The 27,783-nt window shown below is 50.5% G+C and overlaps 2 protein-coding genes across 3 annotated transcripts in view; one reads left to right on the top strand and one right to left on the bottom strand.

The window, feature by feature from the left end:
• Positions 1–6,482, top strand: part of ATL1 (atlastin GTPase 1) — a 33,130-nt gene extending 26,648 nt beyond the window's left edge. The window contains exons 12-14 of the mRNA XM_086462077.1: positions 262–693; positions 2,885–2,899; positions 5,674–6,482. Coding sequence (XP_086318203.1) covers positions 262–693; positions 2,885–2,899; positions 5,674–5,784 — 558 coding nt within the window. The 3' untranslated portion in view covers positions 5,785–6,482. The remainder of the gene's footprint in view (positions 1–261; positions 694–2,884; positions 2,900–5,673) is intronic.
• A 312-nt stretch (positions 6,483–6,794) lies between these two features.
• Positions 6,795–26,876, bottom strand: SAV1 (salvador family WW domain containing protein 1). Of its 2 annotated transcripts, none has more exons than XM_086462182.1 (5): positions 26,752–26,876; positions 24,413–24,859; positions 15,193–15,463; positions 14,090–14,233; positions 6,795–8,046 (listed from the first exon to the last, which is right to left on the bottom strand). In XM_086462182.1, exons 1-5 carry the CDS (start codon positions 26,843–26,845, stop codon positions 7,845–7,847), a joined length of 1,158 nt encoding a protein of 385 aa, XP_086318308.1. In that variant the 5' UTR covers positions 26,846–26,876; the 3' UTR covers positions 6,795–7,844. The 2 variants fall into 2 exon arrangements, with proteins under 2 accessions (XP_086318308.1, XP_086318309.1); XM_086462183.1 differs by lacking the exon at positions 26,752–26,876 and adding an exon at positions 25,210–25,871.
• Between the last annotated feature and the right edge of the window lie 907 nt (positions 26,877–27,783).

Consider the following 27,783-nt stretch of genomic DNA (forward strand, 5'->3'; position numbering starts at 1 on the left):
TGGCTTAGGCTGTGAGTGACCTGAGCGAGGGGGCTGTGGGACACAGATTCCCAGCGCAGACCCCCACTGCCCTGTTTTATCCTGCACCTGGCAGAGCTGTCCCGGATGGGCAGCGCAGTCGTGGAGGTCTTCCTGCAGGGTCTAGTGGTCCGTGCCAAACCGGAGCCTGTAGAGCCCTGATTCCAGTGGTTTGCGTGGACAGAGGACAGGATCTGTGGGTACTGAGGTTTCTGGAGTGATCGGACTGTGTTTTCCATGCAGGTCTGTGGTGGGGACAAGCCCTTCCTCGCCCCTAGTGACCTCCAGACCAAGCACATGGAGCTGAAGGAGGAAGCCGTGAAGCTGTTCCGTGGGGTGAAGAAGATGGGTGGGGAAGAGTTCAGCCGCCGCTACCTCCAGCAGCTGGAGAACGAGATCGACGAGCTCTACATCCAGTACATCAAGCACAACGACAGCAAGAACATCTTCCACGCTGCCCGCACCCCCGCCACGCTCTTCGTGGTCATCTTCATCACTTACGTGATAGCTGGAGTCACCGGCTTCGTTGGCTTGGACATCATAGCCAGTCTGTGCAACATGATCATGGGCTTGACACTTATCACACTGTGTACCTGGGCATATATCAGATACTCTGGGGAGTACAGAGAACTGGGCGCAGTAATAGACCAAGTGGCCGCAGCGTTATGGGACCAGGTAGGATAAAGAGCTTTTGATTTACAAACCACGACAAAAAAAAAAAAACCCACCAAGTTGAGTTTTCCTGGGGCTTTTCCTCCCGTTTGAAATGGCTTTTTCATGGTTAGATGCTCCAGCCGGGCCTGCTTGGGCAGATCCAGCTGCTGGAAGGGGGTTGTGCTGGGATCAGGGAGGGCAGACCTGTGCCCTGCCTTCTTCAGGACAGCAGGACGACGAGTTTTAAGCCGTTCCTTAGGTGGGGAAAGCAGGGACAGAAGAAATTCAGGTTGTGGGGTTGATTGTAAAGGGGAGAAGATGTCTTAGGGACCGGAGGTGGGACTGCCCTGTGGCGGTAGCACAGGTAGGCAGCACAAGGTGGGTCGGAGAGCGGGAGTGAACCGGAGGGAGCTGCGTACCGACCCCCCCGCTCCCCTGCTCGAGCCTGAGCCTCTGAATCCTGCCCAGTGTGAAAGACAAGCTGTGTAGATCCGGGCTGGGGATGAGAAAACTTGCAGCAAGCTGGTTTGTTCTGCCTTTTTGTTGGTTTTTTCCCTTTCTTACCCATCCCCAAATGCTACTTTGTGGAGCCTCAGACCTTGCGGGAATGGGGCAGCTTTGCCTGGGGTCCCCCTGGGGCGGCGTTCTCGGTGTGTGTCCTTTTTGTCTATGTCCAAAAGAAAGACCCGTGTCTCTCCCCTGGTTCAGGGCAGGGATTTTGGCTCTCCCTGGCTCTGCCAGAGACCGAGGCCAGGTCTCGGCTCTGCCTCTTTTGGCCCTGGGTCCCGCTTTCCCCGGTACAGCCGCAGCTGTGCTGGGTCAGTTGGTCTCACCCGCTCTTCTCTGATGTCTTTTTTGTTTCCCAAACGACGTGAGAAAGTCTTGGTTGGGCCCCAATGTCAAACAGAAACACCTCAAAAATCTTAATAATGGTCATAGTGAGTAATCACCCACCCCGTGCCCTCCTGCGGGGCTCTGCCCGCCTTGCAGCGCCCGGTCCCGACAGGGTCACCTCACCACAGTTTCGTGCTTCCCCTCCTGCAGCAGCCCTTTCCTCTCCCCATTGCAGAGCTGCTGGGCAAAGCCCGGACCCTGCAGGCTCCTGCCGACCCCCTTCACCCCAGCCAGGGGAGCAGCCCGTGGGCCGAAATAACATTTAAAGGGCTGTGACCGCCTCCTGCCCTTCCCGTGGCAGAGCTCGTGGGTGGCTCGGCCCTCAGAAGCCACCGGCTGCAGTTGTGGGTTTTATTTCTGTAGAGCTCCGAGGCAGAAAGGGCCGTTCTCGAGAGCTTGACCTGCTCTTTCCCCACCAGCGAGGTTTTGGTTGAGCGTGAGCACGCCTGCCCGCTTCCCACTGCTGCGCAGGGAGCTGCTAAACGCGCAGCTTTGGGAGGAAACCTGGAAGCATTTATTCTTCAGGTCCTTCGTTGCAGAGCTGGGTAGTGGTGTGGCTCAGCTGAAACAAGGGTGGTCACCCTCAGCAGCCTGAGCAGCCACAGCGACCCCCCCCCCATGGCACCATCAGTGCCCGTGCGGTGGCTCTTTGCTCGGGGACACTTCCTGGGTGCCTTGGGGATACACTGGTGTGTTTTAAGCCCAATATCCCTGCGCAGGAACCAGTTGCAGGGCGGTGGCGGGGGGGGGGGGGTTAAGCAAGAACAGGACAGAGCCAGCGGGAAGCCACAGACGCTGCCCCACTTGCAACTTGCCCAGCTGGGGAAAACTATAAAGAGGTGAAAGAGCAGCTGGTGCCTGGCAGCCGGCTCTGCGGCACGGCTTTCCAACCGGAGGGAAGGTTCTCCCGAGAAGGAGCCGTGCGGACGGGTGGCACTGGCCCAGCGTGGCTGGCTCTGCCCCAGCAGCCCTGCTGCGGGCACCGGGGCTCGGGCAGCGTCCCTCTGCCCGCCGCGACGCGCCGGGCTGGTGCCCGAGTGCCCCGGGTGGGTGCGAAACCCTCGTGACTCTGTCCCAGGCGAGCGCTTCGGTGTGCCGTGGCTGCAGGAGGGGTGGATGGAGCCGTGAGGGGTCCTGCAAGAGGGGCAGCCTGTGCGGGGCGAGCCCCTCTCTGGGAATCCACGGCCACGGCGGCACCAGCGAGGGGCTGTGGGCCAGCGGCGTGAGCCCCGTGCGCTCCCGTGGACCTGTGTGATACACAGAGATGCTTTTTTCTCTTTTCTTTCTCCCCCTTTTTCTTCCCAATGCCTCACCCCAGGGGAGCACGAACGAGGTAAGTGGCTCTTGTTCTCCGCATGCGACACCGCTCGGCTCCCGTGGGCTCCCGGGGACCGCGCCCAGATGCACGTTTCAGCCACGTCGCTGCCTTCGGGCTTGCGGAGGACGGGGCGGGGGCCACGAGGGCTCCGGGCCGCGGTGGCATCCTGGCCCTGCACCAGGACCCTCGCTGCCTGCTGGGCTCCGCTTGTTCCCCATCATCCAGATGCCCAGGAAAGGGGGTTAAACGTGCTGGAAGCCAAGTCGGGGAGAGATTTAGGTGGGGAGCGCGTTCGTTAGGACGAGGCTTTTCATCTTGCTCCCATCGGTTCTGTTCGGGGATTTTTGGGCCGAGAGCTCAGAGCAAAACACCAGTTTGTTTCGTAGCACCAACCCTCGCGCAGGCAGGGCGGCCGCCGAGGAGCCCCCCACGCTCGGCGAGGCCTCTCCGCTGCTGGAAGTGCCACGTGCCGCGTTTTGAGCAAAAAAACCCCCCACCTTATGCTGGATTAAGTGAAGGCAGCGCCTGGGAGACATCGTTTATCTCCCCAGCCTGTCGCTGGGGCAGCACGGCGAGTCCAGCCCCGCTCAGCCCGCTCGGCAGGGGAACTGCTCCAAGGGGAGCCGGTCCCTGCCCGGCGCTCGCTGCGGGGAACCCTGCGCCGACAGCCGTCAGCAGCCCTCACCAGCATCCAAGGGAAGCAAAATAAGGCGTCTTTACTGGGCTGTGTTACTGGGCAGCCTTACAGCCGAGGGCCACCCCAGTCTGGCCAAGACAGCGGCGTCTTTTATCGTGTCACCAAAGCCCGACGGCTCCAGCTGCGTCAACACATTTCAGCCACCGAGTTATGGGGTGGGTTCCTCTGAAAAGAAAGTTGGAGCAGCTCTCACAAGGCCATTTAAATTAAAAAAAAAGCCGTTAAAAAGGAAGCCATCCTTCCCCAGCAGCCAGCCCAAGAGGGCTCTTTCGGTACCAACCGCTGAGCAGCGAAAAGCTTGCCGGCCTCTGGGTCTGTGGGCTTCGCTCCGGCTTGTGCCGCAGCAAGAGGCAGCGCAGGGGCTTGAACAGCTCTTGTAAAAGTCAGCTCTGGGAAACTGGTTTGGCATGGGAAAAATGGCACAACATGCTGCACGGTTGCTCACGTAGGGTTTGAAGGCGTATTTTGAAGAGCCCCGGAGGTGCTGCATGAGGGCTCCTCCACCAATCCACTACATTCCCAAGCAAAGCCCCCACCACTTGCTCGCAAAGCCCCACCCTTGGTTCCTACGGCCCGGCGGGGATGCGGCCAGCAGCGCCTTAAGCACCCCCGGAGCCTTCACACCACTCTCCCCGCTGCAGCCTCGCCGGCTCCGTTCCACACTGGGGGGCCAGAACCTCACCGCGGCCCCGTGGCTGTGCTGTACGGGACACGCAGCCCACGGCCACGCTGACCACGCGCCGGTACAGGTACCGCAGCTGCTCCTGCTTGGGCTGACCTTGGGGCTGAGCTTTCGCCCTCTGAACCCCGTGAAGACCCGTCCGAGGGCGGCTCACAGGGCTGCTCTGCGGGGCCAGGGGTAGGCACAGGCAGGAGGCTGCGGTGCTGCTGTTTGGGAGGGACAGGCTTGTCTGCCGGACAGGAAAATGCACTTGGATACAAATGGAAAATGGTAAAAATTAAAGGGAAAAAAACCCCACCTGCATTTATCTGCAGAAGAAGGATCTAGACAACCCAGGTACCCATGACATAGCAAACCCTCTGTGTGATGAGTTATGTATGTGCCTGGTGGTGTAAAAATGCTGAAGATGCAGAGATTTATACTGTATGTGTGATAGAGCAGCCCTGGGGAGAAGGACTTGGGGTGCTGGTGGGTGAAAGGCTGAACGTGACCCAGCGACGTGCGCTCGCAGCCCAGAAAGCCAATGGCCTCCTGGGCTGCATCAGGAGCAGCGTGGCCAGCAGGGCGAGGGAGGGGGTTCTGCCCCTCTGCTCCGCTCTGGTGAGACCCCCCCTGCAGGGCTGCCTCCAGCTCTGGGGGCACCAGCACAGCAAAGACACGGACCTGCTCGAGCGGGTGCAGAGGAGGGTCACGAAGATGCTCAGGGGCTGGAGCAGCTCCCTGTGAGGACAGGCTGAGAGAGTTGGGGGTGTTCAGCCTGGAGAAGAGAAGGCTCCGGGGAGACCTTAGAACGGCTTCCAGTGCTGAAAGGGGCTGCAGGAAAGGTGGGGAGGGACTCTTGATCAGGGAGGGTGGTGATGGGATGAGGGGTAACGGTTTCAAACTGAAAGAGGGAGATTTAGGTGAGATATTGGGAAGAAATTCTTCCCTGTGAGGGTGGTGAGGCCCTGGCACAGGCTGCCCAGGGAAGCTGTGGCTGCCCCCTCCCTGGCAGTGCTCAAGGCCAGGCTGGATGGGGCTGGGAGCGACCTGGTCTGGTGGGAGGTGTCCCTGCCCAGGGCAGGGGGTTGGAACTGGGTGATCTCTAAGGTCCCTTCCATCCCAGACCATGCTGTGATTCTACAAAACCCACAGGAAAACCCAGCCCCGTACGTCCCTCGCTCGCACTCCAGGCAGCCTCGCCTCGATGCGGCTCAGGGGGGCTCCTCCCGTAGCTGAGACATTTGAAAAACCCGTGAACCTGCTGATCTTTATTCTCCTCCCTGCCGGACTCCCGACGCAGTCACGAGTGGGTGCACAAACCAACCGCCACCGGCTCGAACCCGCCGCTGCAGCACGAGCAGCCCAGTCCGTACGCGTCGCCCGCAGCGGGGCTGGGGCCGTAACCATCTCCTCTCCCCTCTCTTCCAGGCCTTGTACAAGCTGTACAGCGCAGCAGCGACCCACAGACACTTGTACCACCACGCCTTCCCCGCACAGAAAGCGGAGCCCGCCGAGGGCTCGGAGAGGAAGAAGCTGTAAGCCAGGCGCGTCCCCGTCGGTGCCCGGACGAGGCGCGGCCGCCTCCTCCTCGGCCCAACACCCCCATCCTCGTACCCCATCGCCCGCTCCTGCCGGGGAGCGGGGAGAGCGGAGAACAAGTCCCCTGCCGGGTGGTTCGGTGTGTTTGTTCAACGACACGGTGTGTGATGGGCAGGTGTCAGCATGTTTTTTCGTTTCGTTGATCTGTACATATTGGCACCGCCGCAACGACAAAGTGCTTTTCGTTTGGCATAGCCAGCCTGCTTCCCAGCTAATTTATGAAGCCTTATTTTCCCCCTTCTTAATTAGTTATGAAGTCACCGAAGAAATCGCAACGTACACGATACTGTAACGAAAAATCTTCCAGACCTTCGCTCAAAAGCCAACTTACCTTTCAGAGACTCGAACAAGCTGTAACACGTAACCAAGGTTTTTCTTCAATTAACTATTCAATGACGTAAACACAATTAGAAATGTATTAACTCGCTTCATCAGCAACTGTAAGGGCACTGCTGCGATGGCACGTGAGCGACCCTGTACGGGAAGCATAACCGCTGCACGAAGTGTCACCTTGTACCCGTGGCGGGGAAAGTGTCGCTGTGTTCCTGTGTCTGTATTCACGGTAGCGCGTAGAGCGTGTGTCCAGCGGTTCTGTTCTTTCCTCGTCAGAGCCATTAAAGTTTGCTTTTGGTTCCTAAGCGGCTGGGGACGCAGGAAGCCCTTATTGACCAACGAGGCCAGAGCTTCTCCTCTTGGGGTTTCTACACCCCGGTTCCCTTTGGGCCCTCGGAATCGGTGTTTTAAGGGGAAGTCGGTGTTTTGAAGCGGCCCCCCCCCTGTGGGAACGGGCCCCCCGGCAGCAGCAGGGCGCCGCTCCGCTCGCTCTCTGAGCTCGGCCTCTTCTCTCAGGGAGCCCGAGCGCCTGCTTCTCGCCACCCCCCGTCAGAGCCCTGTGAGCACATTTTATTTGACCTTCTAAAAGGCAAAAAGATCACCTGGACGGCCCTTCATTCATTAAACAAAATGATTTTTATTGAATTAACAGGATTTACAAGAAATGTTTTTTTTTTTTTTTTTTTTTGTCTGCAACCGTGTTTATTGCACTAAAAAGAATCCATAAATAACATTTCAGGACAATCAATGAACCAAGTGGAAATACTGGAGAGGGTAACTACAGTTAAAAAAAATTTCCCCCAAGTCAGGAAGCTTTAATACAAGACAAAAAGCTCGTTTATAAAAAAAAAAAAAAAAAAATTGTTGTTACATCCCTGCTTTTTCCCACGGTGTGGTACAGCTGGTTGGACAACGCTACCACCTTCCCACGTGACGGGTCACGTCTTACGACGTGCCGTTTACCCAGGATTTAAAACCCTGTGACAAGTCTGCTTAGAGATCTTGGTCTTTACGAAGGTACAAGTATTCCCCCCTCTAATTTCGGTGAAAACTAGTAGTAAATCTAAAGTAGAAACGCGCTGCAGTAAAAAATAAGGCAACTCGGACTTCGCCACCGTGAAGCACTTGGCGCAATTCGCCGCTGTCCGGCTGTAGCAGTGGGTGTCACTGATGGGGACCGGTGTCGGGATCCCGCCCGCTAAAGCCGGGAACAAAGCAGACCCCTCTCAAGAGAGGGACACGAGGTCCCGAGGGAAACGGGTGGAAACGCTCGCTTGGGTTTTAACACCATGTTTGGAACCCAGGACATTTGGTACAGTTGTATCTATTGCCCTTGAAAAATCGGTGGTCAGTTTCTTAACGCTACGGCTGACCGCCGGGAGAAGGTACCAGAATCCAGTCTCTGATGAAGCTCCGCGCTGGTTTTCAGAATAACAAACTAATTCTTGTATGGAAAAAGATTAACAAAGGGTTTTCGTTTTTATAAACAACACGTAACATGTAGAAAAATATTCAAGAGGGTAATAACAAAGGTGCAACGTCAACAAAAATAAGCTGCCTTCTCGACAAAAGCACTTTTTCATAGTTTTAAGTGTGGAAAAAAAAACCTTTTAAAGCTCTGAAGTGTCCTCACAGAAGTCTATTAAAAAAAAAAAGAGTTATTTAGCTTAAAAATTCTTGCTGTGCTGCTGGGCATACCACTGCTGCCGCTGCTTGCGGTGCTCCAGCTCGGTGAGCAGGGCCTGCCTGTACGCTTCGTACAGCTTCACGATCCGTTCCAGTTCCTTCATGAAGAGCAGCTTCAGCATCCCCTGGTAGGTGTCCAGGTCCGCCAGCTGGAAGAGCTCCCACTTCAGGATGTGATCGTACCTGTCGCCCCAGGAAAGACCGTGTTATCTCCGGGCCGCGGCCGGCCAACGCGCGGCGTTTGGCTCCCGGCCGCGCGGCACCGACCGGCGCCCTCGCGACCGACGTTTTGGGTGAAGAAATAAGGTAAGTGGCACCAAAAGACACGGCGCCGCGTCCCGAAGCGAGTGGAGAAACGTCGCTCGCAGCTCAACTGCAGGGTCACTTGAGAGAAACTCCAGAAACACTAAAGATCCCGTTAACTGGTTCTAACAATCCCGTGCAGAAATACATAACCCAGCAATTCCATTTGCCCAGCCTTGAAGATTTAGTAGTAAAATTAAAGTCAGAGTAACCCAGAAACCACCTGAATTATTTCAGCAGCCACCCCTGCCGCTCCCCAGCAGGCAGGGGGCTGCACCTCTGCCCCCACACCACGCTTTTGTTTCCAAGGTGTTCTCATCCCGGCCGCAACAAGCGCCCTCAGACACTGTCCCCCTTTTGGTTAATTAGCAGTAATTATCTAAGGCAGCGTGGCTCAAACTGCGGGTCGGGAACCCCACGGGACCAGGGAAGGGGGTGTCAGCATCGGTGAGGACTGAGGGAGGGGGGAAATGCAATCAGGCCGTAATTAATGGCTGCAAGCGCTCGCAGCAGCGCGGGGCGGCCCAACGCCGCCGCGATCCACCTGCCCCGGGGGAGCTGGGGGGGGCCTCAGGGGAGCGACGCCAGCACCGGCCGCTAAAAATCCCACGCGCTTTTCCTCCCCGCAGCGGGAAAAGTGAGTGGCTGCGGGCCTGGAGATGCCCCCTGGAGACCCGTGCCCGGCACACACCGGAGCCACCCTGAACTCCTTTAGGAATCCCTGAGCAGGCCGAGAGGGAAACAAGCTCAGCCATCAAGTCAACCCATTGCTGCTCCAGTTCTTCCCACTTCCACCAGCTACGAGGAGGTGTCGGTTGAGCAAGGCACCACAGAGCAGCCTGGGGCATCCAGGCGCCACCGGCGCCGTCGATGCTCTTCCCTCGGCGAGGAGAACGGGACACCAGCGGCGCCGAAACGGGGAAGCTCACCAAGGGAACGCGCGCAGGCACGCGGCGGCGGCTGCTGTCAGAAGCCACGCCGGCCGAGAGCGGAGCACGTTAAAACCACACGGCAGCGAGAAGGGGGAGCCCCACGTCAGCCCACGCGGCGGGAGAACCTGCCCCACCCCTCCCGTGACTAACCAAGGCCGCGCCGTCGCTCCTGCAAGGAGTTTTCCACGCTCAAACCCGGCACGCCGAGGTCTGCCGGGGAACCAGAGCGCTGGTCACGCCACGTCCCGTTTCGTGACGTCGGTCTGTCCGATGGGAACGGCGGTGACTCGCCTTCACACCACCAATTCTTCCAAGAAAGAGCTGACGATATTTTACGCCAAACACCCGGTTCAACATTCCCCAAACATCACGTCTCTAACAGTTACCTGTGTATAAGCTACCGACACTATTCAAACTAGCATTTTTTCTTCGTTACTTTTTTTTTTTTAATGGACCTTTTTTTGTGCCAGGAGGAGGGGAAGGTTTCCAAGATCCTGGTAGAAAAAAGCCCAGTATTTCTAACGAAGTTTTTCAACAAAATCACGGTAACTCTACAGAGATAGGATTAAAGGTCCCTGGCTCACAGCCAGCTGCCCAGCACGACCACGTGGGGGAACAGCCGCAGGATGATATTAAGCAGGAGACGCCGCCATTCAGGACGTGCCTCAAGGAGTCGGTAACTGAAGTAACTCAGGAAACCCCCAAGACACGGGGCCAACAGCAACAACTGCCTTGGTGAGCAGAAGTTCAGGCTCCAAAGCCCACGCGGCCAAACGATCACTGACCGGGATGTGGCTTGTGTCAGTCGAGCGCGAGCAGCCCGCGGTGCAGACCGGCCCGCGCTCGCGTCGATCGAGCAGCGCCGCCACTTCAGAGCGCCAGAGAGACACCAAGGCTTAAAACAACCCGGCGGTTCTCTGCGGTGGTCTCCTTCCACCTCAGCGTGACGACTGGAGGAGCCCGGCAGGGTGACAGGAGCCAGCAGAGCTGCCTGCTGAGGAACAGACCTGCTGCCCATGGGTGGGAGGGAACAAGGGACAAGGACGCACCATGCGGCACGGCCGTGGGCACAGCTCTCCTTACTGGGGGTATCTGGGCTCCCCTAGACTGGGAGAGGCTTGGGTGAGAGAACGTCAGGAGTGTCCTCACCCCCAACGAGCAGGGGAGCTGGTGCTGCCCCTGGCAGGGGGCCACGGGGTGCCCTGGCACGGGCCCGGCCAGCGCCGGGAGCAGAACAAGCCGCAGAGCTGCCTAAGCGAGGAGAGGAAACAGCAATCCCCCAACCCGGTTTTCATCTTGATTTTGTTTGATCCGAGTCTTGCTTTACCACAGGCGTTTTAATGCTGCTTTATGTTGATAAAAGAAAGCCTTGAGGTCGTTACATCATCACGGCCATACCCCTCACGTCCTGCTTCTCCCCAGTGCTTCTGACCACCCACGAGGCATCTGCAATCTCATTTTCCCAACCTGGAAACAGGCAGCTGACTCCTAGAGTTAGGAAGAAACTCATGGAATAAACAGAGTGGATTTGATCCAGCCGAATCTTCACTTGAGCCAAAATATCAGTAAATTTTTGGAAAGCGACTTTATCGCATATTGAAAGGAAATAGTCAGGAGGCCATATGCATCCGAGAAGCACCAAGACACGCAGATGACTACCAAAGCCGCTCTGGAGGAATCTGAAGAACTTAATAACCACAGCTGCTATAAACTTCCTAAGTATCTTGAAGTTATCCCAAGTCTTGACGGGGCTGCACGGCCAAAATCCCTTCTCCCCCGAAGCAAAAACCGACCCGATGGCAGCTGCTGGTACAACGGTCTCTGCAAGCGCTCGATCACAGAGCTGATCCTTTCCCACTCGTCACGAGCCGGACTCGGCTGCAGCAGGGGTTTCCCCCCCCCCTCCGGCTTGCCCTGTGCCGCTGCCTCCTTCCAAACGTTCCGGGCCCACGGCGTTTATGCCAGCACACTCCGCAGCAAGGCCGATTCCCAACGGAAGGGCTGTTTCTCCCTCAAGTGACAACACAAGCAGGAAAGAAAACCAAGCTCCAGCAATCCACAGGTTTTCTGGGGCCTGCGGCTTTTTTTCTTCGTTAAAGCATCGTCACAGAGTGCTGAAACGTTGGTGGTTCTTCAGCTCTTCGAAGCCGCCATCGCTGAGAGCTTCTCAAGACAAGCAGCACAGCGGGATGACTTTGCAGAGGGAGTTTCATTTCCCCTGCCCAGAGCAGCGCTGAGCGGGGGGAGAAGTCTTAAGTAAAGCCCAAGCCATCAGCAGCGCCTCAATGGGAACGGGCTCGTTCAAATCCAAGAGATCAGGGGTCTCGGGGCGCTCAGAGGCGCCCAGAGGAACGGGCACAGCACACCAGTACCTGACTGAGGCTCCCCAGGCATTTTTTAGAAGTCACAAGAGCCAGACACCGAGGGGAGGAACCACGTTAGCACAAAATTGTGCACAACTGGGTGAGAAAGCAGGAGCTTGCTAGGCACAACGCGCAGCCAGGGTCTCCAGTGCTCTTCCCAGCAGGCAGCGAGGATTCCCTCGAAAAAGGGACGCTTTCACCACAAGACACTGGCCCACCCCCAATATTTACAGCCTATTATTGGTTGGGGCTGGAAGGAGAAAGTGCTGGGTTCAGGTCCTTGCTCCCGAAGAGGTGGGGGAAGGATCTGAACCACGATCTCTCAGAGAAGGAAGGGGTTTTCAGTCCCCTCGCCGCACTGCGGGAACGCCGATGGCACGGGTCCGCCTCACTCGGGAGGCGGAGAAACATTCCGGTTCGGAGCCCAGCAAAGGGTTACTGCAAGCCAGGAGTCTCGATGCCACGGTGCGAAGGTTCCGAGAGCTGCACTTATGCTCTCGAAACAAACCCTGACCGGTGCCAGGAGAGAGGGGAAAAGGGCGCTTCAAGGTATCAAAAATACCCAGAAATTGCCTCAAGTTATAACTAGACAGCAGAGCCTCTGCACTGTGAGTGAGCCAAAGGTCTTCTGTATCTTAACAGTTTGACCATTTTCCCCTAAAATAGGGAAGCATTACGGCTAACACCTACTAAACTCTCCATTACGCTTTCCCAGCGCCCAGAATTCTTATCCTTTAGAGAAACTTGTTGAAACAAAGGCTAACATGACCTGGGTTTGCTATCACTGCCTGCTTTCCTCAACAAAAACGACTGGCCTTTAGTCAGCTTGATTTAGCTGCAGTGCCAGATGTAAGCAGCAAACCGTAACAAAACACACCACAGTGATTTCGGTGCAAAACTGTACTGATAATCAACAGATTTTCACAGTAAATTTCAAATAGCAGATCACAAACGGTTATTCCTCTACTACTATGAAAGCGTTTTGCCCGCTTACTTTCATTTTCGCACCGAAACACTGGAGGATATTTGCACAGTTTCCTACTCAGCTTCTGGGCAACAGGACTGAAGAACTTACAAGCGTTACTGGATGTTCTTCTCAAGCTTGAAGCCAGTTGCTTTGGCAATGAAGAAGAGGTTCATTATTAAAATTGCACTGAGAATGTGTAAGTGTTCTTGATTTTAAGAACTGTGACAGTTATTTGTCAATCGTTCCTTAAGGAGTCCTCAAGACAAGGTGCCACTAAGCCCCTGGCTACCACTCTTCCTCACTTCTCTCACATCATGTCAGCATAAACCAGCATTTACTTCTTCACAGAAGAGTTTGAGAATTACGACAATATTCCTATTACCACCAGCACCACTGTAACAGAAGGCTAAAGGATACTGGAAAAGACAGGTTTTTATTCCTCTGAACAATGTAAATTCTGTTCAGTCTGAATCAATTAAATGGTTTGGGGTTTGTTTATTCATTAGTTTCGCGTTTTGTTTTTCACTTCTCTCAGCCTACTAGGTATAAAGAAATTCCTGATAAACTTAATTGTTTAAATTCTCTTCAGTTTGTTTCTCAAGTCTCCAGAGAAGTGCCAACAAGAGCCTGCAAAACAGAGGCTGAACTATCTGAAACTACATTGTCTGGATGTGTCCAAGACCTAAATAAAGAAACGCAGCTGCAGCCACAACCGAGCAGTATTTCTAGGAAACAAGCCCTCCCACAGGTTACAGGAACTCAGTGTGTTGCCGGTGAGTAAGTGTAGCGGTGGATTTTAGGCCAATTTAAACCTTTACGGGCTGCTGGCAAGCCCAGCAGCCCCAGGAAGGAATAAAACCCATTCAAATTCTAGTTACTAGAAGCAGCTAAAAAAAAAATGAGAGGATTTTTTAACGTAAGTCACTGAACTTCATACCCAGTCTGAATTTGCAACCACAGACTGACCTGCTCATTGCTGTAAAACTCAGTTTCCCCCCTATTCTCCTTATGAAAAAGTACATGATTCATAATTATTGAAACATACCTGGATTTTTTTAATTGCTTTTCTATTTAATGTTACTCTTCTGCAGAGCTGTACCCACTAGGAAATGTAAGTTGTTTCATTATGCTGATGCAAACCTTTTCTTGGAGGAGACTCCCTGTTCCTATAGCACCGTTTCTTTGAAAAAAAAAGACTTTTGACTACCACTTAATTTTTAATTCAATTTCTTAAATAGAAATATAGATTTCAGCCCGTATTCAAAATTCTTAATTGTGGAGGAAAATGCGTGTGTCTTTTAAAAGGGAGTAAGACAGACATTACGAAGTTATCACCCTAAAAATATCACATCTCTTATGAGCACGTGGTACCGTTCTCACCAGCGCCCTGAAGTAAATCACACCCTGCACTCGCCGATGGCCCATTCTGCAGGTCACGTGACCTGCAAGAAGCACGGGATGACTTTAAGGAACACCTAACGCAACGCAAACGGATGCAACAACCGGCTGGTACAACCCCCCTGCCGCGCGCTGTCAGCAACAGTTCTTCCCCAACTCCCAAACAGCTGCCAGCTACAGCTCTACCTTCAGCCGCCACAACCCGGCTGGGCTCCTTCCCGGCTGCGGTGTGAAACGCAGAGGGACAACAAACCCAAACTCACTTCACGGGAGCCCGGGCGTAGACCTGCAGCCAGTCCGGAATCTCCGCCGTGTGGTAGGGGTTCGCGGGGACGAGGAGAGGCTGGCTTCTCTCGGCTTGCTGCGGCTGGTAAGTCACCGGGGGAGGCTGGTCGTAACGGGGAACGCTGCACCAAGGGAGACACAGAGCCCGTAACCTCCAAGCAGTAACTCATAGACGTAGTGACATCATCAAACTGTTAATGTTAATACACAGATGAATACGTGCAAAGGAGGATGATGCAACCGCACACGGAGCGTTGCCTCAGCAGGCCTCCGCTGGGAGCAGCTTTCTGTCGCTGGTTTTGTGCTCACTCCCAGCCCGGCTGCACGTGTGGCAGCTCTCCCTTAGCACCCTGTCAAACCCCCCGCAGGCCCAGCCACCTACTGCCTGCTTCTCGGACACTAGAGCAGAACAAAAACTGGCATCTGTTTTAAAAACATTCCAAAGGCAAGTACTGGTTCAGCCAAATAATCCACCATTTAACACACTAGAGCGAATGTATCCGGCAGCAGCTGGTAAGAGTCACGCCATTTATAACACAGGGCACCCACGTGTGTTTATCTTTTGTGCCACACGTTAAAGATTTCTCTTCCTGGGTAACACCTGAGCAGCAGAAATTAACTGTTAGACTTGGTGTGTACTAACATTATTTTACCTTTAGGTGACAAGTGGCTAAAAATACCAATTTTCACTCTGGACGAGACTTAACTCATCCTTCAGACGGTAAGGGCTCTTTGCTCTCCTGGAGCATCAGATCAAGTCTCTTTCCAGTCTACAATTCAATTCTGTTCTGTTCTCAGCAACTTTGTTGGTTTACTGACAGTTGAAGAGAACAGCTGCTTTGTTTTAGTGAGTTAGGAATAATATCCTGTTTCTAAACTTAAGGCAGTGAGAGATGAGACAAAAAAAAACACTAACAATTACAACTGCTTCGAAAAATCTTAGTCAAGAACCAGTAAAGCTTACTTCTAAAAATAAGACATTTTTGGCATGTTGTATATAAGACAAAACCAGTTCCACTTTCTTAACTGGATCAAGCAAAAAAAAAAAAACCAATCACAGAAGAGAAGGCGGATGCCTTACCTGGGAGCACAAGGATGTTTGTACTGAGCTCTTTTGTTGATGTGATCTACATAATACACTCCGAATTCTGCCGACTCGACTCTCTCCCATCCCGGAGGCAGTCCCTCGCGCTCGAGCGGGTGGCTCCAGTGAGTAGTGTTAGTGTTATGATCTATATAGTATTTCCTTCCTCTGATAGTCCAGTCCACTGACCAGCCAGGAGGAAGAGGTAAATCTTCAGAACTATGATTTGTTAAGTTTCCTAGAGATGTAGCAGCAACTCTACCGATGCCTAAAAAAAAGGGAAAGCAAGGTTTAGCTAAACTGGCAAGACCCAAACCCAACGTTATGTACTCAGGCAACCTCCCCCCCACCACACGAGGCACTCCATGAAATCTGAACGATACCACGGCATTTATGGCTTCTGTGTTAGTAAAAAGGTGCGACCAAGCCAAAACAGCGACTGCCTGTGAAGGCACAGTCGGTTTGCTCTCCTCCAACTCCACGTTCCCAAGACAGCCTCACTCAGAGGCCGTTGCAGCACCCCTGCTCTTTCAGTCAGACACATTTCAGCGTACCTAGCAGGGAGGAAGCTGCTCTTACTGCCTCACTTTGCGGAGCCGAGCGAGCTGACCTAAGACTGCAAACATCACAAGTTTCACATAAATGAGTTTCCGTTAATATGCCACTACAGCTGCATCAAAACTCTTTACCCCACAGCTACTTCCTTCTCTAGTTACAGTCAGAAAATTACAACTGCCTAGAAAACTCACTGAATACCACATAGATTTTCAGATTAACCAGTCAAGAACAGCGACAGGACCAGGCAAAGCAAGAGGAGGGACAGGTAAGGTCAGCCCTATCCTGCACCGCCCGTTGTAACCCACGTGCGCGTGGTCACGGCCAAAAAGCGGCACCAGAAACACGAGAAAACAGCAAAGCTGGATCCACACGGGATCCTGCACAAGCCCATGTCCTGCACACAGGGAAGCTGCTGTTGCCCTGTCTTTCCTAGAGCTACCCACACTGGTCAGACTGGCTGGTTTATGGGTGCTGCTGGCGGGGCCAGCCAGGCGTTCTGAAGGCAACCCGGACAAGATTGAGAGACCTTTTGTTCAGAGCGAGTCACAAAATCTCCTCATCTCTTCTCTGCATCCCGCTCCTCCCTCCCACAGATCTTGGAAGGAAGCTCCGGTGTCCGGTAGGCTGCCCATCTGCTTCTCTGTCTCTTGCTCTTCTCCGAAACCAAGCACCTACGCTTCCCAATGCTGAAGAGGCACGTGAAAAAAAATAATTTCCAGCTGTTCTTGGCGATGTGGGCTGCCCTGGGAGGGCTTCTAGAGAACTAAAGCCTACGTGAGTACATATTGGCAGTAGCTGACAGGAATCAGTTGCTGATTAAGCTCCCACCTCTGCCCTAGGAACACGGCACATTTGGGATTTATCACTAAACAGCTGATTTAAGAGACTGTTCACAGCACATTAAAGTATGTGGTTTGGTGTGACAGGCACACAGGTATTAATTAGCGCGCTGGATGCTGAGTGATGTAGTGAAGAAACATAATTCCAATTCAGTCTTTTCCTTCCCTCTATATACTATGGACACATAGGAAGGTAGTGGAAATAAAAGCCATAATAATAATAAAATAACCCCAAACCCAAAATCCAACCCAAAACCCCAACCACAAAAAAACAAGCGCCCTGACCAAGAGTTCTGCAGGTCTCTTCCCACTCCTTGGAAGCCCACCACGTGCTGGCCCGAATTCCACTCTCTTTAAAATCCTTTTAAGCAGTTACCTTCAGTTACTCACAGTTCTACAGGCAAACAGTGTCTGGCTTTAAAGAAACACCAGTTATCTTTTCACCCCACAGTCAAATGCATCTGTTCCAGCACAGCCTCCATCCGTGTTACACCTTCCAGCAGCCAGAAGAAGGGGCACAGGAGCCACTTTTTCCATTTTTTTAGAAGTCGGGAAGTGACTCCATCAGGCACCACACTGAGGGAGCCACCCCTGCCCTCCTGTTTTTCAGAAGTAGCTTTTTTTTGTGATTATTTTCTGGGACAGTGGTAGGGAAAGCAGAGCCTCCCTCATCTAAAGCACACTATTCAGAAGAGGTTTCAGGTGAGGTCACTGTCTCAAAAAGACAACAAAAGCAATAGTGAAGTGGCAGCAATTGTACACTTCTTGGGCCATTTCACACTCATTTGCTGACAAAGGCAGCTCTCCTTTTCAGCAGTACACACACAACACAGCACGCTAGCCGAGGGACCTCATCTATTTTAAGCATTATTTTACACACAAAATGACATCGACTGAAAACAGGAAGGGCTGTCATTCTAATACCAGACAGCAGTCATCAGTAACTGAGTACAGGGAAGGCTCCAAAGCAACTGAATAAATAATAAATAAGTAAAAACCTCACAAACTTCCTCCCAAGCGCTGCTCTTTAAAGCATCTGCGCTCACCCACAAATCTTTTTCTAGCCTTGGCCTTCAAGTGTTTCCCCCTGCTCAAGCGCTTACCTACGTGCTCGCTCTACAAAGAGGAGCTGATGGCTGCGCTCTCGTGGCAGCTCCCCTCGCTCCCCAGGATTAAGCAACCCAGACCTTTACTTCCAGTGAGATGGAAGAAACATCCTGAAGGCCTCCTGACCTTTAGCTGCACTGGGGCAGGGAAGCTATTTCAGACCCTAGCGACAGTTATGTCACTGGTTCTGTTTTCATTCCGATGACAAAATACAAACATTTAAGCTTCTTGAAAATCCTGTGTTTTGGATAAACAAGTTCGGTATTTTCTCCAGTTCACTGGACCGCTGTGTTGTCATGTCACGCACGTATCATCAGCAACTATGAATCACCACGACCAGGAGATCTGAACACACAGGCTTGACTGGGGGAAAGAACTTCCACAAAGGCATAAACATATTTTTCTGTTTACTGTTCAAACCAGCACGTGTCTGTATTTTTGTTACTGTTCCTCCTACCTAAGTTCTAGCATGATTCCAGCAGCAAACACATCTATATTCCTTCCTTGGGGTAAATGTTAATGCTTTCTAACACTTGCAAGTCGGTATTAAAAGCTGCACAAGACATCTTCTGCACACAAAGGTCTCTTGACACAAGGTGCCTGTATCTCTTCATACAGAAGCCCGAGAAGGCTGGGAGGTGGACTCGGGGAGCGAGGAAAACCACAAGCTCCATGACACAGGGCAATCGCCTAGGAAGTGGGCTAAACCGCAGTGCTGCACCCAATGGAAAGGCAATGCTGGAAGTTCTGTCTTTGCACAACCATTTAATTCCAGCTTTGGCTTCTCCCAGTGCCAGCTTGTTTTGTTTTGTTTTTTTTTTTTAATTTCCAAGATGCAAAGAACAGAAGTAACAGCAGCCCACAAACACATTACACATTCCTCTTGCCATTTTGACTTCATATACGTAGAAGCAGAGCCGTACCGTTAAGATAACCTTACACAGCCGTATCAGTTACCAGTTTGGAACAGTGTCCGAAGCCTCTACAATTAGCAAGCTCTAATTAGGAAATCAAAGGCCATATTTATAAATGGTTGTAGACTATCATGTACAGTCTTAATGTGCATTTGTCCTCTTAAAAATCACAGATGCCATTGCAATATTCCATGTGCTGGAAGTTTTAAGTCGCTGGGTAATACTCCTGGTGTCTTACAGACGGTGTTCAAGCTGGCAATAAGGACAACACAGGCATTTGTTTATACAGCTGGAGTTACTGGAGATTAAAAAACCCTGCATATCGGTTTTCCTCCTAAAACTCAGCAGATGCTTCCTTCAAGGGAGAGTGGATACACAGGTAAGAGATATAGCTGCTGCTCTGGTTTCAAACAAGAAGAGAAGAGGAAAATTGACTTTCACATATATACACCTCTGAGTATCAGTAAGACTGAGCAAAGCTTGGAAGAGTAAATTTGTACGTAATCTTTTCTCCAGGATAAACAAAAGAAGAGAGTTACAAGATGGCCTAAAACTGCCTACTGTGACCACTGCCTTCTCTGTGACATACTGCCAAAGCGTGACACCCTGCTGGGTTTACACTTCAGGTGAGGTCTGAGCCCTAAGGCATTGTCACAGCAGCCCAAAGCTTCACACAGGACCATACTGCACCCACCAAGGACATGCCCTGAACCGTGGGCTGGTACCAGATTTACACAGCACAATGCTAATTATCTACACAAAAATAACCCCAAACTTACAACTCCAACAATTTTAATCAGAACATCCAGTGTAAAACCTGTGGGTTTCCAACTGACAGAGGATGTGATCTCTACCAGCGGATAAGCAAAACCAGAACCAGTTCACTGTAACTACTCAGGGGCTTCTTCTTCCTCACGTACTGTTTTATCTATGACTAGTCAGAAATTCTCCTTTTTCCTGCTTTCCCAAGGAACGGAGTTGTTTAAATGATCTGCTTTTTCCAAATGTTAAAAGTCTCCTTTCCTCTGCTTAGGGACGAGGGCTGTTCTCTACAAACTCCCCCGAGCAGCACTATCAAATGTCAAGAACGGTCAACAACCAATTTAAATTTATGCAACTGTAAATCCTTTTCAGGTTGCTCTTTACAACTTGTCTAGCCTCATTTGTTAGTTCTGTCTCATAATGTTATATGCTTGGGGTATTTTTTTGGTTCAGCTGCTGCTTAAGGCACGTTGATACTGAACATTATTTGTGGCTTTGCTCTTTCCTTCTCTTGTGAGATACAGTATCTTCAGTTTAAGGTCTTGAAATTGTGAACCAGGCCAAGAGCCATTACATGCTGCTCCAAAGCAAAAGAAAATCCTGTTCGGTGCAGTGTGCTTGGAGTATTACCCTGTATGTTCTCAATACTTTGAAGAGGAAAGTGCAAAGGAACAGCAACTATTTATTACTAGTATTAACAAGTTTTAAAATACTCAGTTTGAAGTAAGGCCAGGCCCTATATCCTGTCTTATTCTCAACATCTTCAACAACAGGGTGTCCTAATACCAGAATCCAGACTTGAACTTTGAGCACCACATCCCAGTGCATCACATCAGTGCCCAGAGTTCATTCATTTAATATTCTTAAAACATCAGTGAAGCTAACAGCATCACAGATGTGAAAAATAGGAAGTTCTGTTCAGTCTGTTCCACTGGTACTGCACAAAGAAACCGGTAAGTGATGGGTGTTAATGCTTTCACAGCCCAGTGAAGGGGTTTGATGGTAAAGGCCCTCTGCCTAGAAAGAAGCCCGGGTTCTCAGGAGGGAAGGTTTCCGGGTCAGCAAAGGGCAGTTCTTCGGCCTGCCTGGCAGAAAAGCACAGGACATAAATCGTTATCGCCAGAGCAGCCCAGCGTCAGGGGAAAAGTGCAAAAACACCGCAGAGAAAGTCTCACTTTGTTTATTAAACGCCGTGCTGATGTAGGCAGAGAAGGTTCAGAGCCTACTAACTCCCCACGACTAGCTTCAACCAAATTTCAAAGTGCTGAAGAACAAATCTAGCCAAACAAATGGCCTTCATATTTGTATTTCGTGAGGTCAATTGTCTTGAGAGCCTTTTTTCAGGATGCCAAAATCCTCCCCCTTCCCCTCATCAAACCAGGATGAAGAACAGGAAGAGAAGATGGAACTGTTTAAGGAAGTAAGTAATAACAAAATCACAAAAAGAAGTTCCAACAACGACCCTGCTTAGATAGGAGTGCAGGTTCTAGGCCTTCCTGACCCATTCCAAAGCACCTGAAGGTACTTCCTGAGCACAAGTACCTCCTTTGTCAGCGGGAACAGGGCATTCCAAGCATAAATTCACAAACAGGAATGACAGGAAGTATTCTGAAAGCTTCCAAAAGCATGCCACAAAGAAACTGCTGCAAAATCAGCACAAAAGGGCAGGAATTCCCATTTGTTTAAAAACCAGTGAAGTGTACACACCTACTACTTTAGCTCTAAATACGTTTCATTTAATAATCTGTATTTCTTTATTTTGCTCTCACATTAGACACAAACACCAGTTTGCAATTTTTAAGGGGTACAATTCAACACGAGGTGAACCTAAAGTGCACTGGATTCAACGTTCACAGGATTCATAATTTTTCTCCTCTGACATCTCAGTCACCTGCGTACAATCCACCGTCAGAAAGCCCCTTTACACTGTGATTTTAATCTCAGCAAATTTCAAATACACGTAAGAATTTTTTAGCTTACCGCTCAAAGAGGTACAAATAACTCTGAGGTCTTGGTTACAAGTTAGTTCCAATCTATACTGTAGATATAACTTCAACCACAGACCTCCCCAAACCTTTAACCTAGAAGAGAGGAAAGAGACGTCGAGGAAAGACAGGTAAAGTCTCTTAGATATAAGTTTGAAATGGACACTAAAAAAAATAGTTCAAGAAACACCACAGAGGTAGCTAAACATACAGAACTAGGAAATATCTAAACTGAAGACATTTTTCAGGAAAACCAGCAGCACTAGATTGCTAACTAAAAACAAACCTAAAGAAAATAAGAAAATGAGGACGTGGTAGAACAGAATCACAGGGAGAGAGAAAACATGACTTCAAGGAGAAATGCCTATGAAAGAACATATCAGTGCTGTCAACACCAACTGTTGAAAAATCGTGGGACTTTAACTACTTTGCTGAACACTTTGCGTATGAAGATCTCAGCAAGAACATGTTTTCAACTTATCTCCAAATTATAAAGAGGAGAATTTCAGCCTCCACTCAAAATAAAGATTCACATGCACCTCTTCCCTTCCAGGCCACTCTTCTCAAAAGCCACCTCGACTGTAAGTGATGCTGAATGATGTAGCACTCACCAACGGCAAGGATACCTGGTGTCACCAGGCAAGGGTTCTGCAGCAAGCAGCCCAAACCACCACAGAACGGGCCAAGGGGAGGAAAAGGGCAGAAGGCAGCATTGCCAGATTCCAGCTAAGACACAGACTTCTACGTTGGAGCTGTGGGTATTGGGCAATTTGTCCTCGATTATCTTGATGAAGAATTTTGATTAAGTGAAACATTCAGAAACAACAATGGAGATGCGCAAGGAAAAAATAATTTAGACAAAGACAATGAAAGTAAAAGGCCTGCCTCAGCATTCTGGAAATGCAGGGAAAAAAAAGGACTGGAAATTACAGAAAGATTAGTGTAGCTCAAGGAAAACACTGAAGGTTTGAAGACAACAGATGGTACAAATAAAAAGAAGCTTAAGGATGAGATGAAAGAAGCTAAGAAAATTTACGGTTCTCTTATTTTTGGCCACTTCATTCTTTTACTGAGAAAAAGCAACAGCAATTCTTGAAAAGATGTACAAAGGTTAAGGACACGGGTCAATATTCTTACTGCAGTTGAACTGAAAGAGGAATTTAAGAGTCCATACTCCATGCTGAGATGAAAGAGAAAAAAAAAATAGAGGGAAAGGGAAACACTTTGGCAGACAAAAGGCTCACCTTTTCTTGTCTCTCCCTACAAATGCATGAGATTGAATACTTACCCGTCACAAAATATGTGTTGAATTTGTTCAAACTATTAAATGCAAAAACATGAAAGCAAATGAGAGACCAAACACACACAAGCAGCTCCTTTATGATTTCCAGTAGCTAAGGGGCCGTGTAGACAAACAGGGGAAAAAAAAGACTTTTTAGAAAGACAATAATGTTGCTACAACTGAGAAAAATATGGCTGTAAAGCCCTACTTTTAGCTTGTTTTAAAAATCTGCCAGATTAAACTAGACTGTCCAACCAACGGAGCTGGAGCTCCATTTCCACTGCACATTGTTTCAGTTCTACACAGCAGCAGCACCGGTTTTCGAGGCCTTCCTCAGCACACACACTCACTGCAGTAATTCTGAACATTAAATTGAGGGATTGGTGTGTGAAATCCTCCCCTCCTGCCTCTCCTCCCTGCAACACCCCAGCACACGCTAACAGTGCTCCTTATCTGGACCTGGCAAATATTTGAGGACTGCAGGCTGAACAGCAGCTGGCAGAGCTGGAGGGCTTTCAGGGAAAATCCAGGTAGATCTGGTCTATCAGCATTCAGCAAAATAAATGAGGATAAATGAGGAAGCCTTAAACCTTGGTGTTTCAGAATTTACTGGCTGACAGCAGTCACTCTTCTGTCACTTCTCATTGAAATGTTTCTGTAGTGAGAAAACCCCACAAAGCCTTGTCAGGCTGTAATTTCACACACAAGGTCAGCAGCCTCAAACACTGATCTTCTTCCAAGCAGGTTTATTTTTCCAGACAGAAGATTTATTTTACTAGAGACTATTTACAACTTTGTTTACAAATAATGACAAACTAACAAGGTATTTCATATTGAAGGTACGTTCTACAGGTTTGAGATGTTTGTTTCAAAATTCTCCTTGAACACAGGTTTTATAGCATACAGAGTGCTCAAACACAGCCAAATTTACTACTTTTAAGGTCACCGTTCTATGGCCAGTATTGTAATCTCAGACTTTTTATTCCACCACCAGATTCACAACAGCACACCACACCAAAGAATAATTCTTCAGTGTCATCACAGACAGAATCAAATATTCCAAAAAAGTAGTAGTTAATGGATTCTTCTTTCTTATGCTGTTCTTCCTTTAGAAAACAAAGCTCCAGTGAAATCCAGGGGGAAAACAGGAATATTTACAACCATATTACAGGCTAAAAGAAAAAAAGAGTCAAGGACTGGGAAGTCAATTTCAGCACTAACTGTAAGCCAATTTGCTAATTACATAAAGCAGCCATTCCTCCCTTTGACTATTTATAATAAATTATTTTAATTATTGAGGTCAAATTAACACAATAAAATTAAATAATAACATGATGACAGTTAAAATACAACAACAACAATAATAAAATAAAATGGCAATGTTATAATTTAGAGCTGTTGGTTATTCTCTGCATCATGAAAATAGTAGATGTCCCCTAATGAAGAAAACGCCTTGCTAGTTAGCAACTGAGTCAACTTGGTGTAGAGGAGTCGCCTATGTGCTTGGCATGACAAAAATCTTGCTTGACCTTACCCCATTTACTTAATAAATAAGTCCTAGTTTAAGTATGTTCTTCCTTTCTGGATATATGCAATCAAATTCTTGATTCTAAGAAACGTGAACACACAGTGTACTTGGATCACAGAAACGTCATTAAAAAGCCCTGTCCCACACAACATAACTCCTTGAAACATGACCCCAACCATCCAGCTACACCTCTGCACCTATCAAAACCATATTTTTAAAAAAAATCAACAATTACTACTTGCCTGAAGTGTGCCTCCCGTGATTCTGTGACATCCTCTGGAAAAGATCGCTGTTGTGCTCGTAATACCTGTAGTCCTCGTGTACGCGATCATTTAGCTGGCGTCTCCTCTGGGCATCATAAAAGTGATCGTAGTAGTAACAACGGGCACCAGCATCCCCATTTTCCAAAACAGAATTGGCTTCTGTTAAAAAGGACTGGGAGGAAGAGCCATATTCTCTAGGGACATCAGCTAAACTTCTTGCAAGGTAGGAAGGTGCAGACAGTCTGTTGCTTTCACGTCTCATTACTTCATGAGGCGGCCTCTGCACCGGAGTTCGAAGGAAACTCTGGTTTCTGGAAACAATTCCATCTCCACCAGAAGCATATGCAGAAGAGGTCGAGTCAGGAGGACAGATATCAGTTCGTCTTGGAATGGTTGGACCGTGACGGATAAATGAAGGCATCAGATCTGATACACAGCATGAAAGACAAGTAAGAACTCTGGCTGTACTTGCACATAGAGTATTTGGCTAGCCATGATGCTGACTCACACCACGGATCTGAGGAAATTCAAATGTAGAACCCCCTTAAGGCACCTCTAATCCATATGCAAGTGTAATGCTCATGCTGCAGTTTGTACCGGTGCAACAGAAACCATCACACCCTCCCCCAGCAACAAACTATGGCCAGAAGAGAGCAGTTTTACCACTGTAACTGCACCTACAATAAACAAACAAGCAAAAAACCAAACCCAAAACCCATCAAAAAACCCCCAAACCACCCACACTGTACTGTGGCTATGTCAGCCGGGCTTCATACCTCTCTACTAGAAGGGTCAAGAAAATCCAAGTATCCTGGCTACCACTTCATCGGGATCGCTGTCCTTATGAATTCTACCTGAAGACAGTTAACTCCTGCACGCTCACAGGAAACCCCAACAGAGTCAGAAACAGAATTCACACTTTCTCCGCTGATCACAAAGTTCAGCCAGCAAAACGCTGTCATTCTGCACATGTTAAGTTCTCAAATTATCATGAAGATATTTTTTCACTTGCTCCTTTCTAAAGGGGTTTTGCACCCCAACAGTGACACCCATCCATACAACTTCACCGCCTCCCTCCAGGCAGCAATACATTACTCCTCTCCTTCCTATTACTTTCAACATGATATAACTAAGTAGTTTCCCTCCAGGTGAGCGGTCAGAAACTATGACCTTCATTTAGGAGCAGGTTATGCCTATTATCAATAAACACTTACAATTCAGTGTTTATTAATATAAAAATTCAGTGCATCCCAGAAGGTGTCATCAGTAAATTTATAACCATTACAAAGCAGCCATGTAACAGCCAGGCATTACATCCTGGCAAACAGCACGTGTAAAAGGCATTAACCCCTTCGACATGCCTACACCTTAATATGAAAAGAACTTTGTGGGTTTTGGGGTGGTGGTTTGTTTTGGGTTTTTTTTGGTTTTTTTTTTTTTTTTTAAAGACTAAGTCAAGTTAATCAGACTACTAAATGATTTTGCCTGTTGACTGGGGAACCAGCTGCTCGTGCAGCACAGACTTCCAGAAAAGCTGAGTGGCAGCTCCTGCCAGCAAATCAGTTGTTGCTAGTTGTGATCTCCAAGCTAATCCTGGAATGATAGCACAATGCCTTTCAGACTCAGGTGGTCTGTAAAGATTAAGAAAAAGAAACCTTAAGTGCACTTTAGTGGGTATTTACTAGTGTTTTGTACGGTCCCGGCAAAGCCAGGGCTGGGGCGTTAGCGCCAGGTTAACCACCCAAAGATCTCTGCATCCCAGGTACGCAGCGGTGACCCCATCCAGTTGATTCCCGGGTTTAGAACGGGAGCCCTCGCTTCCGCGGGGATTTTATGCAACCGCCCCGTACAGTTATCTCATTTTCAAAGCACACACCTTTTGGCAGTGCACGCAGCCTAGATCGGGAAAGCAACCACTGACCGCTGGAAAGAGAGAGACGATCTGGTCCGCTCATCCGAACGACAGTTTGGGGAAGCAAACCCCCCCGCCTGTTGAAAACCGAACAACAGCGGCCCAGGAAATAAAAACCGACGAAGTTTGCTTTCCGTGACCACCTGGTGGTACGCTGTGCGTAGGGCTCCCTTTGAAACTCGGCCTCCCTTTCAGGTTTAACCTCCCTCCGTCAGCTCCCAGCTCTCCCCACCGGACTCTCCCCCGCTCCCCTCCCGAGGGGAACCCCCCGAAGCCGCGCGGGGCCTCCGGGGCCCACCGGACCCTCAGCCGCCAGCACACAAAGAACGCGGCCCCCAGCCCGGAGGCCTCGGGCTCGCCCTACCAGCCCGTCCCCCAGCCCGCCGAGCCCACCCCCGACACTCACTGCGAAGCAAAGGGCTGGTCTCCTTCTTCACGTACTTGCCCTGCACCTCGCCCGGCTTGGAGAGCTCCGTGCGCGTCTTCTTCCGCGACAGCATCCCACCTCCCGCTCCGCTACCACCGCCCGCATGCCCGGCGCCTACTCCCCGCTCCGCAGGGCAGGGCCCGGCCGCCCCGGTCCCCTCAGGCTCGGCGGCGGTGGCTCCGCTCCCGCATGGCCGCGCACCGGGGTGGGGGGGGGGAACGGGACGGGGTGAAGGCGGGAAAGGGGGAGGGGGGGGGGGGAGCGGAGGGGGGCGGCGGCAGCTCCGCGCTGAGGGGAGGCGGCGGGTGCGGCGCGCGGGGGCTTGTGGGAAGGCGGCCTCCGCCCTCCGGGAAAGGCCGCGGGCGAGGGGAGGGCGCGCGCCGCCACAGCGCCCCCGCGCGGCGGGGAGGGCGCATGCGCCCAGGCGGTGGCGGGAAGGTGATCCGCCTCAGGGCGCCCCCCAACCCCGGACATGGCGGCGCTGCCCTCCGTGGTGGGAGCCGGGGGGAACCTTCCCTCCCCCGGGTGGGGAGGGCCGGGTAGCAGCGTTCGCTCGCTGGCAGGGGAGGCTCAGGCCCCACGGGAGCTCGGGGAGTGACGGCGGGTGCTTCCCGCGCTGTCCCGCCTTCCCCGTCCCTCACAGACCCAGCGAGGTTTCGAGGATTACACAGGGGTAATACAAGAAACACTCGATATTTTCCACGTAATGGTGAAGAATAGGTATGCAATTTAACTTGAGGGCAGGGCATGCTTGAAAATAAGCTGAGGCGTGTTCACTACCTGTCAGATTTTTACACTTGAAGCAATTTTATACTTTCATAATGGAAGAAACTACTTCCAGTAGCCACCAAACTGTCCTTTTTTATTATTATAGGTCTGCATATGCATTTGACAAATTTGCAGCTTCTACTTGCAATTATCTACAACTTCCATGAAATACGTTCATGTCGGATAAAAAACCCAAACGACACAAGTATGGATCATACAGTAATTTATTTATATATTTTTTTA

The sequence above is a fragment of the Leptosomus discolor genome, chromosome 3 (assembly GCF_034619465.1).
Source record: "Leptosomus discolor isolate bLepDis1 chromosome 3, bLepDis1.hap2, whole genome shotgun sequence".
NCBI classification, from domain to species: Eukaryota; Metazoa; Chordata; class Aves; order Leptosomiformes; family Leptosomidae; genus Leptosomus; species Leptosomus discolor.

Bases quoted from the DNA above. Each gene is read 5' to 3' on its own strand.
- SAV1 (XM_086462182.1), bottom strand. From the start codon at position 26,845: ATGCTGTCGCGGAAGAAGACGCGCACGGAGCTCTCCAAGCCGGGCGAG. The intron at 14,234-15,192 runs GTAAGGCATCCG...CCCTTGGTGCAG, and splicing joins AAACATCCTTGTGCTCCCAG to CGTTCCCCGTTACGACCAGC. The intron at 8,047-14,089 runs GTGAGTTTGGGT...CTGGGGCGACAG, and splicing joins TACGCCCGGGCTCCCGTGAA to GTACGATCACATCCTGAAGT.